Source organism: Globicephala melas, chromosome 5 (genome assembly GCF_963455315.2).
Source record: "Globicephala melas chromosome 5, mGloMel1.2, whole genome shotgun sequence".
In the NCBI taxonomy this organism is placed as follows: Eukaryota; Metazoa; Chordata; class Mammalia; order Artiodactyla; family Delphinidae; genus Globicephala; species Globicephala melas.
In genome coordinates this window covers 102,844,522-102,864,036 of record NC_083318.1, presented here as the reverse complement: position 1 = coordinate 102,864,036, position 19,515 = coordinate 102,844,522, and the positions used below count along the sequence as shown (strand labels likewise).

Genomic DNA, 19,515 nt, shown 5'->3' with positions numbered 1-19,515 from the left:
ATCATTTTCTTTGATCCAGCTGCTGAATTAATAGAGAATGCACAAACAGAAAGACAATGCTATTTAAAGCTTTCATTGGCATTTTCAACAAGACTGCAAACACGCACAGAGAAAAAGTAGAACAAAACCATATTGTATGCTTAATTAGGATAAAAGAAACAGAAAACAAACACCAACATCTTGATGATTATCATATGGTCAGAACATGACTGATATGGAAAAAATGTTAATTCAGGGCTCAAAGATGAATAAAAGGAACAACTATGTACAATTTAGATTTTTCATATCTGGTTCTCATCTCTTTCATATGTGTAGAGGTCCTGATGTTGTCCAAAATATTTTAACAAAAAGCATTTCAGAATATGTGTTGACTGCTTGGGTGATAATTGCCAAGTCTAGCTACATGTGTAGACTGACAGAAAATTGGAGCAGAAATCAGAGTGGTAGGCTCAAATTTGTCATTAATGAAAATCTTTTGTGAGTGTTGAATTATTCAGTTTAGCACGTCTTTAACCCTAAGATTCCTTCATTCCATCTTTTCTTATAAGAAATCATACATTTTATCCCTAAGTCTGCCACTAATTAACTCTATGACCATGGACAAATCACTTAATGATCTGAGTTTTCATATTCTCATTTGCAGATTGAACAAGGGTGGCACTAGATAATCTCTCAGATCTCTTCCACCACTAACATTCTATGATGCTGTTGAAAACAGGATTATCTTGAAGATTAAGGAAAGAATAAATTCATACATTTTACTTAGTAAAGAAGTATCACTTAAATATATGATATAAAATGAAGTCGCAAGAGAGAGCAACTTCCACCTTGGGAGAATCAATTAGGAATTTGAATAGGTACTGATTAAAAAGATCTTTTCATCAAGAAATCAAGTCCAGCAGTAAGAACTCAAGAGAATGCCCCCAAAAATCCATATTCCTCAATCCTAATTTTCTTATGTAGAACTATACTCTTCTATGTATTTTTTTGGCAAGAGCCATATTTTTTATCTGAGTTTTACATTCCTAAAAGTGGAGAAAATGGAAGTAAATGCTAACATGATGTCCTAGAGCAGGAAAGGATACAGCTGCAATTGTTGAGACGTCAGTGGTAGAAAGGTGCTGTAATTCAGTTGTTTTCTCCATCCTCCCATTGCCATATAACTTAGATCCCTAATATGCATGTTTCAACATTGCCATATAGGATGCTCACATAATTATCATCCCAACACTTATAAGAGTGAAGGAGCTGAGAGCTATTAATAACTGCAAGGACAGCAAGTACAAACTGGAACTGTTTTGGGCAAATTTAGACATACAGTCACCCTATTTGCTTATTTTTCTATTTCTTGTTTTATAAAGATTTTGATTTAAATATTGTTTAGATACTGTTTCATTATCCCTTACTTTAGATTCAACTCAATTACTATTTGCTCTGAATTATTCTTTAAATTATTTAAATTAAATTAAACTTTTAGTCAAATTTCTATCATTAATTAGCTATGTGACTTCAAGATATATTTTTTTTAACATCTTTATTGGGGTACAATTGCTTCACAATGGTGTGTTAGTTTCTGCTCCATAACAAAGTGAATCAGTCATACATAAACATATGTTCCCATATGTCTTCCCTCTTGCGTCTCCCTCCCTCCCACCCTCCCTATCCCACCCCTCCAGGCTGTCACAAAGCACCGAGCCCATATCCCTGTGCCATGCGGCTGCTTCCCACTAGCTATCTACCTTACTACATTTGTTAGTGTGTATATGCCCATGACTCTCTCTCGCCCTGTGTGACTTCAAGATATTTTTTAAAAATTTCTTTGAATCTTAGTTTCCTGACCTGAGGTTTGTAAGGGTATATATAAAGAGCCTAGCATATAGTATCTTCTCTAAAAAAGAAAGTGGCCTCCCTTAATTGGAGAAGAGTGTTCTTCATTTATCAAGCCCTCAAAGATAGTTGGGAGAGCAGATCTAAGAGCATATAACTACCTTTTTTTTTTTCAGTGTCACAATCTGTTCTGCAGTTCCTTTTTGTTTATTTTTTTATTCATATCCCATATCCATGTTAGCATTGAAGATATTTCTTCTGTATTGTTCCAGTGTTTTAGGTGCTAGCTCGTATTGATGTACCCCACCAAAAGCCGACCTGGATCTTTCTGGGTGTGGTGGCAATTCTGAGGTTTGGAAACCTTTGTGGATTTCAGAAGCATGTTTTCTATCATGCCTTTCTGGTGCCTTGAAAGCCAAAAGCTTTATTTGTTTCATTTCCAAGAAACTTCCAATTCCTATTTTTGAAACTCTAATCACTTCTATAACATTGTAATATTCTCATTCTCCATGATTTCTGTAAATGTTCCTTTCTCCTCCCCCTCATCCTCCTTCTTTGACTTATCTTCCTCTGGTCAACCTTTAAACTCTGGTGTCTGTTAGGGGTCCACTTCGGCCCTATACTCTTCCTACCTGCATACTCTCCATGGGTGACCTCATCCACTGCCATGATTTCAGCAAACACCTCTTGCTGATAGTCTCAAATCTATACATCTCTAGTCAACAGCATTCCTGTGAACATCAGATCATATATTTGATTATCAAATAGACATCTCTGCCAACATAGCACTTAGGCTCATTTCCCTTTTTCCATTCTATATTTTTAGTTGGCTCCACTAGTATTGCCATTGTCCAGCTATTCAGCTTAGAAATCTGGGAGTCATTCTTCTTTCCCATCATCACATTCAATCAAAAACAAAATTCTACCAATTTTATTTATTAATATTTATTAAGTATTCTTGAATCCATATTTTCTACCCATTTTTACCTTCCCTACCCCAGTCAGACCTTTTAATTTTTTTCTAGATCATCCAGCAGCTCCCTGACTCTTCTCTCTGAATTCAGTTTGTGTTTTTCTTCAATCCGGCTGTAAATTTGACCATACCATTCTATTGCATTCTTCAGTGGTTTCTCCCCCATTATGAAGAAGTCTTCATTCCAATCATGGTAACCAAATCCATCCTTGATCCAGCCTTTCCCTGACCCATCTACTTCTCTATTCACGGCTCTTATCTCTTGTCACTTCTGACCACATAAGTTATAATTCATAATAACAGAACTGGTTCCAGTTCTCTTTGCATGTGCGTGCACTGGAGCAGAGAAGCACACCTCCCACCAATACCATCACCAACCTCACCACCACCACAACTACAGCCACCACCACCATTCTATTCTCTAGCTTCTGTGGCCTAGAGTCATCTTTTTCTCTCTCCCTTTTTATCTTGTCAATATCCAAGACATCTTTTGCTCACTGAACTAGTACAGGTGTCACCTACTCCAAAAAGAAAAAGGTTTTGCTACAGTTCTGTTACAGTTTCTTCTCTCTGCTCCCATATACCACCTACATATTTCTTTTATTTATCATGTTGTGTATTAATTATCTGTTTTGCATAAGTCTTACCCCACTAAATTGTGAGCTCCTTGAGGTCAGCAGTAACATTATTCAGTTTTGAAATCTCAATTTCTAATATAGCTTAGCATATACTAGGTGCCCCAAACCTTAATTGAATGAATGAATTTAATAAATTAATTAATTAATTCTAATATTTACTAAATCATAGTGACTCGTATTTGGCCATGTGTTTATCTTATTTAATTGAAACAAATAGTGTATGTATATATAGTGCCATCATAAAGCACATCTAATCCATTATTGTTTATGCAATCCATATAAATTCCTCTAAGAATTTAAATCAGGGAAGTAGAGCCCAAATCTCCCAAAATAGTAGAAGGGGAATCTCCAGTCTCGAAGAATATTCAAAAGCATGCAAATCATAGGCTCTAATAACTCTCCATAAATTATTCTTAATTTCTTCTCACCCTTAATTTTCTCACATCTCAAATTTTTCTAATCTACTAAACTCTCCTAAAATACTCTCTGGGGCCCTTCTCATGATACCCACTCCTCATTTCTTTTTTATTTAGACTGTTACCTAGCAAGAGAGAATCCTTTCTGTTTAATAAAGTGGGGAAAAGGAACAACAGACCAGTAGACCACTAGCTTCTCTTTACAGGGAGGGGCAGAGAGTATTATAGACCACTGCATGTGACAATTGCTGACTGAGCACATATATATATGTGTTTGAATATGACATTACTCTCTTTGGATTATTGGTCAATTACTATTTTATATTCTTATGTAGAAGACATCTTTATGTGAAGTACTCTTCCACTGCAGGTGATTGAATCCTCTCTTTAAAAAAAAACAAAACCCAAACAAACCCTGAACATGTACCCCTTTCAACCATAACTATAATGCAAGTGTGTTTAAAGCAGCCCATTGGTTTATTGAAAGGAGAAATCTTGGACTCAGTACTTTGCTTTCTTTCTTTGTAGCTTGTGGTTAGAGTCTATCACTTCGTGCTTTCTACATCAGCAACAGCTGTATGCTGAAGCTCCAAGGAAAACCTCTCTCAAATAGTTCTGTTGCAAAGAGAAAATAACATTTACGAACTTTGACAGAAACTATACCCTTGAGCCATGTTTAATTTTGAAACTTGAATGGAAAAGTCCACTGCAAGGAGAAGTCAGCCACACAGGATCCTGAGCTGAGTCTATTGTTAGAAGAGGCGCCAACAATGCACAGAGCTCTGGGTGGGGTGTGAGCTCTGAGAGCTGTGCACACTGGTCTGCGGGACACCTGGACAAGGCCCACTTAGATGAGGACCTCACCACAGCTTTATACAAGATCAGGAAGAGGCAAAGCAGAAAACCTACCACTTGGTGAAGCATCTTTACATAACCAGAGTTTGGCTTTGCATTAGCTTACTTAGATGACAGTTTCACAGATTTTCAAAAATAACTTTGTTTTACTCATTCACTCATTAAATCATCATATTCCTATAATTGGGAAGTTCTTCATAGTTTGGGGTAGAAGGTCCTCCCTCAGTCAGGTCCTGGGGGCAGTGCTCGATCATCCCAGTGCCCTTAACTTTACATAATCAGTGTTTCTGTGTCCTCACTAGTGTCATGGGGTAGGGTGGGGTCTTGTTCTGTTTAGCTCTTTCAGTAAAGGCTACTCAGTCAGCCACATCTGAATCCCAGTAGCTGGTTTAAAGCCTTCTGTCCCAGTAGCGATCACAGGTTTTAAAGGAATGTCTGGCCTCATCAGTAGATGTTTCTCAGTAATTCAGTATTGTGTTAAATTGCCCTACCACGACTAATCAAAGTCTTATATTTTTATATCCAACTACTTCTGTAGTATGTGAGGCTGCCCCAGCATATTAGGGCTAGGATGAGTATTCATGTCTGTTGTGATTCAGGCTACCAGAGATTCTGCATGCGGTAAAGAAGAACCATTGTGGTATTAGGGTACTGCTCCCAGGCCAAAGAACCTCCCACAGAAGTCAGAAGCTGTCTCTGAAGATATTGTCCGATGTGTTCCTACAACAGCCATTTTTGAGGGATGCTGTCCTAATAGACCTGAGTCACTTTATTGAGTAACTGTTAGTTTCTTACCAAAAAATGGCTGCTTTTGGAGTGTTGGACAGCATGAATTCTGGGACCCTGTCTCATGACACCAGACATTTCGTAGCTCTTCTTTGCCCTGAAGCCATTATTAGCCAATATACCTCCTCAACTTATCCTCTCTCACCTCTATTTTTCCAAGAGATTTTTTTCTTTCCGTGTTACTTGAGCTGAGTTGGAGCTACTCTATGTCACCGTGATAGATTTCCCTAGGTCCAAACATTGGTAGGAAGAGGTTAGGGAATCTATCTGAGACCTTCCTTCCTGGAAGGCACCTAGATTCGTGAAAATTTCTCTTTTTCCACGTCCAAATTCCTCATAGCAAGAGGAATGCTGATTCAATGTTAGACTAAAGGTCCTGTCACATCATTTCTCCTAGAGAGGGTTAACTCAGGGGCCACTCAGGGGTTCAAGGTGAGCCATCTCTCTAGAGAACTGGCAGCTGCTTCTGCCTGAGGGGGGAAAATATCTTAAATCATTTAAATATAGAGCACACAGCTATGTATAAAAATGTTTTATGATGCTTTGCACACGCAAAAAATTGATTAGATCTAAATATTTCTTTACACTGGGAACTAGTAGTACGATCTGTTGAGAGGTATTAAAGAGTCTTTGACAAATACCGTATGCTAACACATATATATGGAATTTAAGAAAAAAAATGTCATGAAGAACCTGGGGTAAGACAGGAATAAAGACACAGACCTACTAGAGAATGGACTTGGGGTAAGGGGAAGCTGTGACAAAGCGAAAGAGAGGCATGGACATATATACACTACCAAACGTAAGGTAGATAGCTAGTGGGAAGCAGCCGCATAGCACAGGGAGATCAGCTCCGTGCTTTGTGACTGTCTGGAGGGGTGGGATAGGGAGGGTGGGAGGGAGGGAGATGCAAGAGGGAAGAGATATGGGAACATATGTATATGTATAACTGATTCACTTTGTTATAAAGCAGAAATTAACATGCCATTGTAAAGCAATTATACTCTAATAAAGATGTAAAAATAATAATAATAATAAAAAACAAAGAGTCTTTTTCACAGGTGTCTAAAATGGAACAAAATCTTATCAGTCTGGGATAGTTTTAGTAGGGTTCTATTATAGGGCTAGCGAATGGAGGAAATAGCCTCTGGGTCCTTGTAATCAAGTGTCTTGTTTGATTTTTAAAGACTGAATATTAATTGCTTACACCTGAGTTCTGAATCAGACGGTTTTGGGAAGTGAGCTCTCAGGATTTGGATTCTGCTGGCTTATTTGGCATATAAATGAATCCTTTATAAGTTTGTGGGGAAATTTTAACTTATGTACCACTGTAATTACTCCACAATTTATATGAGATTATGATCACCACTAAAATCAATGAATAGCAAAATATTCTCATGCATTGTAAGAGTTTAGTTATTTTTAGTTTATTACAGAAGGTTTATTGTCTGTTTTTATTCTGCAGCCCCCACCCCAGATATACGACAAACAGCTGGATGAAAGAGAACACACCATTGAAGAATGGAAAGGTGATCCTACTGCTTAAATAAGTGTACCTTTTGCGTTATTGAAACTCAGAAAACATCTTTAAGGCTTTTCCTTTTAAAACAATTTAGTAACAGATGATTTTCTAAGTGCTATCCTCTTAGACCATTTTCAAAGCTCCTAAAACTTCATCTGTCTTTTCATACTAATAACAGTATTGCATTTACTCAAGAATGAAAGGAATTAATTACTGACACTTTATAAAAAATAGTACTGATTGTCAAAATATTTGTCATGGTGGAGGGCAAACTTTAATTAAAAATTTCAGAATTAAACATTCCATGTTTATACATAAAATTATCACATAAAATGGATAAAATTATGCCTGAGATGGTTTTAGTCATCATAGAATAAAAGATAGTGAATATATGAATTCATTCACTTGATTTATAGGACTCGAGAATTTAAATGAAAATTCATGTATCTGAGTGGCTTATTCTCCTTTAAAGTAAGAAAAGAGTAAATGAATACATTAATTAACTTTTTTTTCAAGAAAACTTTTTCAAACACATACTGCATGATCAAGGTCATAGTCAGGGTAAGACAAGGTAGAGAAGAATTGTTCCACTAACATAAATAACCACAGAGTAGAATAAATATGATAAAGCCAAATGCAGATTATAACACATGATTAGGTCATTATGAGGAGGAACATAAAGGGGAGATCTGAAGGGAAGAAACATTTGAGCAACCTTGAAAGAATTAACAATTATAAGTTTGGAAAAGAAAAAAAAATTGAGGAAAATACCAGAATGAAGATATAAGAGGAAACCAACCGGTAAGAATGAGCAAAAAGTGTTATAAAGTTAGTAAAGAGAATCCCCTGTTCAAGAGGTCATGTTGGAGAGTATGGAAGAATAAGCACGTATAAACAGTAGATCAAGTAAAAAAAAAGATGAGGACGATAGACAGAAAAAGACTTGATTTGATCTAAATAAGGACCAGAAGGCACTCAGGTGTTCATGATTAGGTAAGTGATAGGGTATAAATATCACTGGAGGAGGATGGACATAGACTAAATTCTGAAAAACTGAAGAAATACCTGTAAAGGATGATGATTATATAAATTGTAAGCCATTGCAAAGCACGAATGAATGGCACAGAATAATTTGTAGCTAAAAGCTATAAAGTAAAAAGTAATGAAGATATACATATTTTTAATTCTAGTAATGAAAAAGCCAGAAATGGATGCAAGTTTGGGAATAAATATAATAATTTTTTAATGTTGGATTTTATGCAAGTTTAGTTTTACAAATCCAAGATTTGAATCTAGCAAAAAGATGAATAAGAGTTGGAAAACTGATAGAAAGTAACAATATAAAGCCACAAGAAGAATATGTGTATCTCTTAGGAAGTGAACATAAAAGAAAAATGGAGGTTCAAAACTGAGCCATTAAAATCCATAAGAGATAAAATTAGAATGCATCAGAAATCTCCCAAAGAATTCAGAAAACAAGTAACGTGTACTCTTCATACATTTTCTTGGTCAAATGCTTTATTGAGCACCTACTTTTGCCAGGCTCTGTGTTATTTCAAGAAAATGTAGAAATAGAAGAGTAAAGAAATTCCACTTGGTTTGTAATTTACTCAGCCCCACCAACATGTTATTACTTGTCAGTAACTAATGAATCTCCTCTTTGGGTTAAGGAGAAAATTGACTTTTATAACACTGATAACTGTTTCTTACAGAACTTATTTACAAGGAAGTCATGAATTCAGAAGAAAAGACTAAGAATGGTGTTGTGAAAGGACAGCCTTCTCCTTCAGGTACTCACTCTCAGTGAATAACCAATAAACCAATACTCGTGTATTTTTCTTGGCCTTAAGGAGAGATTGTGGTCAATAACATTGCCAATAGAGCACATGAACTAATATCACATGACTGTTTTTCCCTCAAATGATTTTAATTTTATTCTTTTGATATTTAGTGTGGCATTCATTCTGATTATTCTGATTATAATGACCTAGCACAAGAGTTCTTTCAGAATTTATTTTAAGATAATAAGGAATCTTAAAGAAATGTTAACATGGGCTGGTTAAAGGGTAACTGTGCCTCATCAAAATTCAGAACCATAATGCCCTCTTGACCACCGAGTCAATGTAGAGTTCAGGAATCCCTCCAGCCAAAACCTTTTCCTTCATTCACTCTAATGTTTGCACTCTTAGCAAGGTTGATGTAACCATAGTTGAAGCCTTAACCAAGATGAGATTCAATTAAAGTCAGCATAGAAAATATTTCAGTTTGCAATCTACAGAATCTAACACACATTTGTACATATACATATTTTACTGATCTTACTAATGTGCTTTAGAATTATTTGAGGTAATTTACTTATACTTATTAATGCTAGTATATTTTTCCTAAGACTTACACTTTGAATAGAAAGAGAATATCTTTAGATTTAAACAACACTTAGATCATGCTGGCAAAAATGTAGGCTGCAGATTATTAGTTTAGAGGAAAGTAGACCTGGTGTCCTACTTTTGATGTATAATTTTTTCCCATGCACTTTATTTTTTCATTTCCATCTTTATTTTTTTATACTTTTTATTGAAGTATAGTTGATTTACAATGTTGTGTTAGTTTCAGGTGTATAGCAAAGTGAATCAGTTATACATATACATATATCCACCCTTTTTTAGATTCTTTTCCCATATTGGTTATTATAGAGGTTTAAGTAGAGTTCCCTGTGCTGTACAGTAGGTCCTTGTTAGTTATCCATTTTATGTATAGTAGTGTGTGTATATATCAATCCCAATCTCCCAATTTATCCCTCCCCTCCCTTTCCCTCCTGGTAACCATAAGTTTGTTTTCTACATTTGTGACTCTATTTCTGTTTTGTAAATAAGTTCATTTGCACCATTTTTTTTTTTAGATTCCACATATAAGTGATATCATGTGATATTTGTCTTTCTCTGCCTGACTTACTTCACTCAGTATAACAATCTCTAGGTTCATGTTGCTGCAGATGGCATTATTTTGTTACTTTTTATGGCTGAGTAATATTCCATTGTATATATGTACTACATCTTCTTTATCCATTCATCTGTCAATGGGCATTTAGCTTGCTTCCCTGTCCTGGCTATTGTGAATAGTGCTGCAATGAACATTGGGGTGCATGTGCCTTTTTGAATTATGGTTTTCTCAGGGTCTATGCCCAGGAGTGGGATTGCTGGGTCATATGGTGGTTCCATATTTAGTTTTTTAGGGAACTTCCATAGTCTTCTCCATAGTGGTATGGAGGTTACCATGCAATTTAACTTGCTTTGGGAAACAGGTAGAATGAATTAATCAATTCTTCACACTGATAACTGCTCTTTAGTTTGTACCCACAGCCCCTCTGATGCCCAAACAGATGCAATTCTTGTATGACCTGCGTTTCTCACCTCTAGATTTGAGGAAACGTCCAATTCTATCTCAAGTCTTCCCTTTCCTCAAAGAGGGTTAAGGGAATCATTGGGGTTGGTAGTCTACCCACCCTATTTATTCAGCCTAGCATCCATATCAATACAGGTCTGTAGAAGCTGCTTCTAACTTACCTGCATGTTCCATCTGCTGCTGATTAAAGAACTCAAAGACTGAATCCTACAGCCTCAAGATACCACCTGCTAAGGCAGAAAGACTCCTTACCTTAAGAATTCCCATAATGGCCAGAACATATTTTCTTATAATCATTAAGAAGACAAAATACCAGAATCCAGTGAAGGGTGACCTAGCATCTCAGGCTGGGACTGGACAAGTTTAGCAGAGTGTCATCTTTATTTGAAATTATCATGAATTCATCCTTTTTCCTTTTTACAAAGAGCTCAGAATCATGCCACCCACTCCAGAACGCCCCATCTTCTGCTCATCTCCTCCTCCACTTTCCCCTTGGCCCCAACCAGGTCTCCACAGCAACTAATCTGTGATGACATAAAAATTCATAATTCTCTTTTCAATACTTTCACAACACTTCTACAAAAGTCTTCTTATTCCCATGATTCATTTTATGTAAACTGCACAGCTCAGAGTGGGAAAAATGGGATTAGAAATGGTACAAGTGAGATCAATTAATCATTAATTAATGAATGGTCTGCCATATGAAGAAAGGTTTAAGTATTTGGTAAAGGAACAAAATTTGTATGTTATTAAGGCCTAATTCTTTAATCATTAAAACCATAATTCTTATGCAAAAATAAAGTGATTGCATGAAGAAGTTTCTTTTAACTCATTAATGAGGGAAATGGCAGAATAGCAGTTCCATGAAGATATGAGAAATTAGGATTTACATAGTCTGTGGAAAAAAGAACACTGAAATAAGATTACTAAATTAAATCAAAACTTGTAAATGTCCTACAGGGCAACCAGACCTATCTTTGTGGTTATGTTTTCTACCAGGCAGAAAAAAACAAACAAACAGAGTTTCACTTTATCAGCTTTCTACAAGTTTACAGTGTTGTAAAACGTCTGGACCCTAATCAATTGAGAATATTAAGTCCAAAAAGTTATGTTCCACAAAACAGTCAGATGACCCTTAGGAGGGCTTGTTAAAAATTGCTCAAGTATTGGGCTTCCCTGGTGGCGCAGTGGTTGAGAGTCCGCCTGCCGATGCAGGGGACGCGGGTTCGTGCCCTGGTCCGGGAAGATCCCACATGCCGCGGAGCGGCTGGGCCCGTGAGCCATGGCCGCTGGGCCTGCGCGTTCAGAGCCTGTGCTCTGCGGCGGGAGAGGCCACAACAGTGAGAGGCCCGCGTACTGCAAAAAAAAAAAAAAAAAAAAAGCCCAAGTATGATATTAAAAAGTTACATGCTCATTTTTTGCACTAATCCCAAGTGTTGGATGATTTTCCTGAACAGTGTCTAAGGCTATTGACATAAATAATTTCTACATGCTCTGAATAGATGAACCTGAGTCCTGACCGAGTAAATCCTTTTTAAGTTTGCAAGAAATACATTTAAGGTGAATAAAGCCGAAGACTAGTTTACAGAGCAGTTTGTTATTTCTGGAATGACTGGAAAATAAACGAATTCCACTACAATATTTAATGATGAATATAACTAGTCATAGAGAAATTAAAATATTGGCCAGAATGCATGAGATTGCTGCCAATTCAGACTCAATTTGTTTAAAATCTCTATTTAGACTCACCCACTCAGCAGTAAATTTTTTCTCAACTTTCCCATTTCTATTAATGGCAGCTCTATTTTCTTAGCCTCCCAGACTGAAACCCCTGATTGATCTTTTACTCCATACTCACCTTATGACTGAGTCATTTTCTACATCCTAAAAATTTTGTTTGCTGGATGTCTTACATCTAATTACCATGGCTTTCCTTTAACAGCGTTATGATTGAAGTTTTCCTGAAATAATTTTCCAGACTTCAGTCTCTACCTAAGTTGATATTTCAAAACTATAGGTTTGAGCAATTATTCCACTGATCAATGCCTCCAATGGCTTTGCATCACTTATAATTTAAGCCTAGTAACCTCTCCCTGACATGGATAGCCCTCTGTAATCCACATTTTTCCACCTTTCATACTATACCAATTCTAGGGTCCTGTATTGCCATTGTCTTACTTGACTGGATCCCCACTTTTTGGAATGCTGCCCATTCATAAGTATTCTCTTATTGAATATCACCTTGTTCCAAAATATTTTTTATATCTGTTCCAAAATACTTCTCATATCTTCCCAAAGAATAGGATCTTTTCTTCATATGGGTCCTACTAGTACCTGTATTTTAAACATAGTCTTATTACCCTTATTGATTGAAATTCACTGAGAAGAAAGATGGTATGTATTTACCTTTGTGTATCATGCAGTGCCTGAGTGTTGTGCCTTGCATATAATAGTAGCTTGATAAATATTTGAAAATTGCTGCTCAGGTCCTCCCTCAGCATGTTTCTTGGTGCTATTCCAAAGACAGAATTCAGGACAGGATTATAACTTTAATATAGTATGCGATTCAGTATGTTCTTAGCCAATAAATATTTATTCACCCTATTAATCACCATGAAGATAAATTAACCAAGTATCAGTACATAAATTGTTGCTTTGGGCATTTGCTCATGCTTCAGATATAAAGGTTTGCTGCTTTCAGGTGGTTGTTTGATTTATTCATTTTTAGAAATGCATATTCCTCAATTTCTTTTGCATGCCTGTTTAGTTTAATATGTTAATGATTAATTATAAAATATGCCATGTAGGCTCTATGTGCATGTGAAAAGACCAAACTATTTTTTAACCATTCCAATTACCTGTAACAATACTAAATTATCTACCTTCTACGCATGCTCTAAACTATAGTTGACTGGCTTAAACAATTTATAGTTAAAATGATTATGGATTCAGTCTTTCACAACATGATTTTAAAGGAAAATATTGCTGGCTTAATTTTGAGAAATCATATGTATAATATATATTATATGACATATTTGTGTCTGATGTATTTGTGTGCATCATGTGGAGACATAAAATAGCCATGTGCTGGAGTTGACTCTTGCAGCTCATGAGAGCCACTTGTATACATCCAACTATGAGTTTTTTGACCTCATATTGTAGCTTGAAATCTACCATGTAAGATTTAAGACATAGAAATTGGCTGACTCTACAAATCAAGGCATTCCTCCCCCCGGAGAGCCAATTGTTAAATTTTTATTGGAACACTACTGTGTATGTGTGTGTGTGTGTGTGCACGGTATATATATATATATATATATATATATGCAGTAACCTATGCTGGAAAGAAAAAGCAATTACCAAGAAAACTTTTGAAAACTCAGCTTTTTTTGCATTCTTCATTATATTCACCTTTTCTCATTAATGTTGCATATCACATTTTATTTTGTAAATAACTAGGATGAAGTGATATTACAACATAGACTCCCTTAATATTCAGTCACAACAATGCTGGGAGCCCTGCAGCAAGGGAATAAGTTAATGCGGTTTCTCAGTGACAAAATTGTTCTAATACCCAAACTCATGTTTTAGTGATGCTTTTTAAAATGTAAATAGGAAGTTAAATGTACATTTGCCTAATAATACACAGGTTTGAAATTTATTGATGGACTTGTATATCAATAAGTAATAAATCTAAACCTCAGATACATTTCTAAGTAAATAATTGTACTCCCTTCTGCTATCTGATTTCACTTGAATAGTGATTTATTTTCAATAGCATGGCTGCTTGCTTTCTGAATTGATTTGCAAAGATTGCTGAGGGAATAGCAGTCCGTGAATATAAATAAATTTTCATCTAAAAGTATTTGTTATAGAACGTTAGAGCTAGAACAGACTAGGAAGTCATCTAGCTCTCAGTCTGTTCACTGCCTCATTGTGCCTGAGAAGGAAAACTCCCACAAGTAACAATGACTCAGCAAGATAGGGATGCTTAACATCAGGATGGGTAGAGATTTTTTAGAAACTCTACATGGAAGATAAAGCTCTTCAGGTGATTTTAACATATAGCCCTTCCCCCTCCATATTCTGCACCCCATGGGAGTGTGTCCCTCCCAATTAGTCACAGATCTAGTCCAATAATTTTTTTACTTAAAAACCTCAGCCCCAAACAAATTGAAGCTGAAGATCACAAAGACAGAGAAGGAATATATCTCAGTGATTTTTTAAAAATTATAGTAGTTCTTCTAATTCTTTGTGTCTACTTTTTTTTAATGTTTGGATAGGTCAGGAAAATAATTTCCTTTAAAAAGCAGCACAACCTTTTCCCCTGAAATAATGAATACCTTTGGCTAGATAACTTCTAGCTGATAAATTTTTGTTATTGTAAGTTACTTCTTTCCATAAAACCTAATTTTTTCCGGGTAAAGTTGAAAGTAGCTAGTATTTTTTGTTTGCAACTCTGTTAGTATTTTCAGTTAATTTAAATGACATTTTTATTGACAAAAATTTGTAATGCTTTACTGATGATAAAACATTTAAAAAAATGTGTATCTTTACTGATTTCTCTGAAAACAATATAGGAAGAAGGGATATTTATCACACTGCTAGTATATCCTGGGCAAGTGGACATTATAATCAAGTTCAATTCAGTTCAGTTCTATTTAAAAGATTGTCACAAACTGTTTGGCAGTAAACTAATAACTTGAAACCAAAATCTATGTCTGGACCTTTCTATTATTTGTGTTTGGTTTTATGGTTTAAATGTTCATTTATTGCCTACACAAAAAACAGACTTGAGAGGATCATCCTGTAAAGCCAGAGGTGCCTACAGTCAAGAGGCATATATTATGGTGCAATAGAAAAAGTAATACAAAAGTAAAAGTTTTTTTATATTATAGTGGGGGACAATTTTTAACAACCATCTCTTTTAAATAAATGACTGATTATAGCATTTACTAATTTCTATGCTGTAAATATTCTCACTGTGATCAACTTCAAGCTACTGATGTGACATCAGTGAGGGCAGAGTTGGAAAGAAATGTTAATAACTGACTCTCAAAAGCCGCTAAAAGCTACTCCAGCACACCACTAGATAATACACATGATTCTCCCATCATAGCACTGTATAAAGAGGAACTCTTCTCATACAACGCTTCTCATGGGAATGAAATGGAGATTTTATAGAGGAAGCATTAGAAGAGAGGTTGAGAACCTCTTTTAATACATTTGTGCTATAAGAAATCAGGAACAATAATCTACGGAACCCTAGAAATACAGCTGATAAAGATTCTGAACTTTGAGTAACTGAATACCAACTATAATTTGCATTCAACTTTGATAAAATAGATGGCAGGACCATTCCAACATAGAAGATAGAAATTACAGAAAGCCAGCTGATGAACAAAAGGAGAAGAAAGACAACTACAACAAAGTGATTTCCCTGGGCCAAAACTAGGTCAGCAGTTTCATCCATTTCATAGCAGGGAGAAATTTGCTTTCCCTCACAGAACCTCTCTAGAAGAGTACACACAAAAGATACTCAGCGTTTTGTTAAACTGAGTACTTATTCTGTGCTCAAGAGTTGGGATAGAGGAAGATAGAAGAAATTAAGAAATATAATGAAAGAAATCAAAAGAAGCAAGGGAAACATAAACATGAAGTAATCATGTGACAAAACTATATATAACGGGCTAACCCATATGGCATAACATTTAGAATGGTAAATACGTTGAAAATATGCTGATTATAAAATAGGTGCAGTAAGAATGTGATCCTCTGTATATGAAGAATTTATTAAAAGCTGCCCTGACTTTTGTTGCCTTCATTCAGAATTATTTATAGATAAAAATTTGTGTTTTACTGGGGAAATTTCCTCAATATTTTTTGTATAATTTCTCTAGCTGCCATTGTTGTGGGTTTGTGTTTATTTGTAAACATCAATCTTATAAGGGAGCCTAATCTCAGCTGAGTCTTATCTCACCCTGCTTGAATCAGTACTCAGCTTTCACTGTGACGATTGGAACAGGTCCACATCATCAATTTCAACCAGGAAAGGAGAAAAAGCTTATCTCAAAAGGATACCAGGTCTATTTTGTTGAGATACTTTAAAATACTTTTTGGTTTGCATTAAGCCAAGGGACACAGAATAGCTAAAACAATCTTGAAAAAGAACACAGTTGGAGGATTCACACTTCCTTATTTCAAAACTTACCATAAACCTGTAATAGTCAAGACAGTGTGGTATTTGCATGAATATACACATACAGATCATTGAAATGAAATTCAGCGTGCAGAAATAAAGCCTTATATTTATGGTCAATTGATTTTTAACAAGGATTTCAAGACAATTCCATGGGCAAAGAATAGTCTTTTCAGTAATTGGAGCTGGAATAACTAGATCTCCACATGCAAAAGAATGAAGGTGAATCTCTACCTCATCATATGCAAAAATGAAACACAAAATGGATCATAGACTTAAATGTAAGGGGTAAAATTATAAAGCGTAGGAGTAAATCTTCATGATCTTTGGTTAGGAAATGGTTTCTTAGATATGACACTAAAAGCACAAATGACAAAAAACATAGTTAAATCCAACTTAATATTTAAAAAGTGTGCTTCAAAAGACACCATCAAGAAAGTGAAAAGAGGGCTTCCCTGGTGGCACAGTGGTTGAGAGTCCACCTGCTGATGCAGGGGACACGGGTTCGTGCCCCGGTCCAGGAAGGTCCCACATGCCATGGAGCGGCTGGGCTCGTGAGCCATGGCCGCTGAGCCTGTGCATCTGGAGCCTGTGCTCCGCAATGGGAGAGGCCACAACAGTGAGAGGCCCGCGTACCGAGAAAAAAAAAAAGAAAAGAAAGTGAAAAGACAATCCATAGAATAGGAGGAAAACATCAGCAAATCTTACATGATAAGGGACTTGTATCCATAATATATAAAGAACTCTTACAATCCACTAATAAAAAGAACATAACACAATTTAAAAAATGGCCAAAGTATCTGAACAGACATTTCTCCAAAGAAGATATACAAATGTTTAACAAGCACATGAAAAGATACTCAACATAATTAGCCATCAGGAAAATGCAAATAAATCACAATGAGATACCATTTCACATACCTTAGGATGGCTATCATCAAAAAGATAGATAATAAGTGTTGGAGAGGATAGGGGAAAATTGGAGCCCTCATACACTGCTGGTAGGAATGTAAACTGATGAAGCCATTTTGAAAAATAGTTTGACTGTTCCTCAAATATTAAACATAGAGCTATTCTATGACCCAGCAATTCTCCTCTTAAGTATTTACCCAAGAGAAATAAAACCTTGTACATTAATGCTCATAACAACATTATTCATAATAGCCAAAAAGTAGAAACAACCTAAATGTCCATCAAATGACCAGTGACTAATAATAGTTAAATAAAAGTGATGTATTCATACAGTAGAATGTTATTCAGCCATAAAAAGGAATGAAGTAGTGATTTAAATGAACCTTGAAAATATTATGCTGTGTGAAAGAAACCAGTCACAAAAGGTCACATATTGTATGATTCCATTTAACTGATATGTCCAGAATAGACAATTTTATAGAGACAGAAAGTAAGTTAGTCATTGCCTCAGGTTGGTAAGAAACAGAGTATAAGGTTTCCTTTTGGGGTGGTGAAAACACTACAAATTGATTCTTGTGATGGTTGCACAACTTTGTGACTATCCTAAAACAACATTGAATTGTACAAATTAGATTTGTGAATTTTGTCTCAATGAAACTGTTAAAAAAATTTACATGGGCAATATTTTATATTTCAAGTCAAAACTAAATCTAAACTCTAGTACTGTGATTTGAAAGCCATCTGTAGTATAGGGATATATCATCTAGGAGATAAATGGACAGTAATCTCACTCTGTTGGCCCACAATTGATCAAGTCTTTATTAGAATCCTATATCTAGTTTTAATCGCTACCCTTTAATAATGATGTGGAAAAATTGAATATGATTCTGAGAAGCCTATCACAGTGATGCTCAATTATTACAGGCCAAAGCTGATGAAAGAACATGAGGATGTTGGTATAATTTAATCTAGAATCAAGGAGAAAAGCAGAGCTGGGTATTTGGGCTATGTAATCAAGGGTTGTCTGCTGATATAGGAAATCTACTAGCATATGTCATGAGAGGAAATGAACTAGCTCTGCACCATATCTGTAAAGGATATAATTAAGTAAAGTTGGAATAAATTGAAACCAGATAACTTCACATTATATATTTTTTCTGATAATGAGAGTAAAATTATTTACAGGAAGATGTTAACAAGACAGATTTAAAAATCTAGAGATACTTAAGATTAGGAAGTACAGATACTTTTAAGAGTTTAAAGAACATGAAAAATGCATAAGCCTTTTGTGTATGAAAATACAGGATACAAATGGATATACATTAAATGATTACAGTTAAAGAAACTTCCTAGGAAAAAGACTAGAAAGAAATATAACAGAAGTTTAACCGTTCTTATCATTAATTTGAGGATGAGTGCATATTGTTACCTTTTTTCCTGTATTTTTTATATTTCTCATAGTTTACATAAATATATTTATAATCAACAAACAAAAATTTAAAAAGCATATAGGGTACATATAATCTGTTTTAGTTTATGTGTGTGTGTCCTCTCCAGATACTGTCACATTTTTAAAAATATATTTGTTATTTATTTATTTATTTATTTATTTATTTACTTATTGCTGCATTGGGTCTCTGTTGCTGTACGCGGGCTTTCTCTAGTTGCGGTGAGCGGGGGCTACTCTTCGTTGTGGTGTGCGGGCTTCTCATTGCGGTGCCTTCTCTTGTTGCGGAGCATGGGCTCTAGGCGCATGGGCTTCAGTAGTCGTGGCATGCGGGCTCAGTAGTTGTGGCTCATGGGCTCTGGAGTGAAGGCTGAGTAGTTGTGGTGCACGAGCTCAGTTGCTCTGTGCATGTGGAATCTTCCTGGATCAGGGCTCGAACCCATGTCCCCTGCATTGGCAGGCGGATTCTTAACCACTGCGCCACCAGGGAAGTCCAAATGTCTCATTTTAATCACATTTTTTCTGCAGGCAACAAATG

General features: G+C 35.7%; 1 protein-coding gene across 13 annotated transcripts in view; it reads left to right on the top strand.

The window, feature by feature from the left end:
* The window catches only part of MAPK10 (mitogen-activated protein kinase 10), a 361,784-nt gene that overhangs the window by 338,371 nt on the left and 3,898 nt on the right, over positions 1-19,515 (top strand). For all 13 annotated transcript variants that reach the window (XM_060299612.1, XM_060299611.1, XM_060299614.1 and 10 more), the window contains 2 exons: positions 6,961-7,024; positions 8,730-8,807. In XM_060299612.1, the coding sequence (XP_060155595.1) occupies positions 6,961-7,024; positions 8,730-8,807 (142 nt within the window). The remainder of the gene's footprint in view (positions 1-6,960; positions 7,025-8,729; positions 8,808-19,515) is intronic.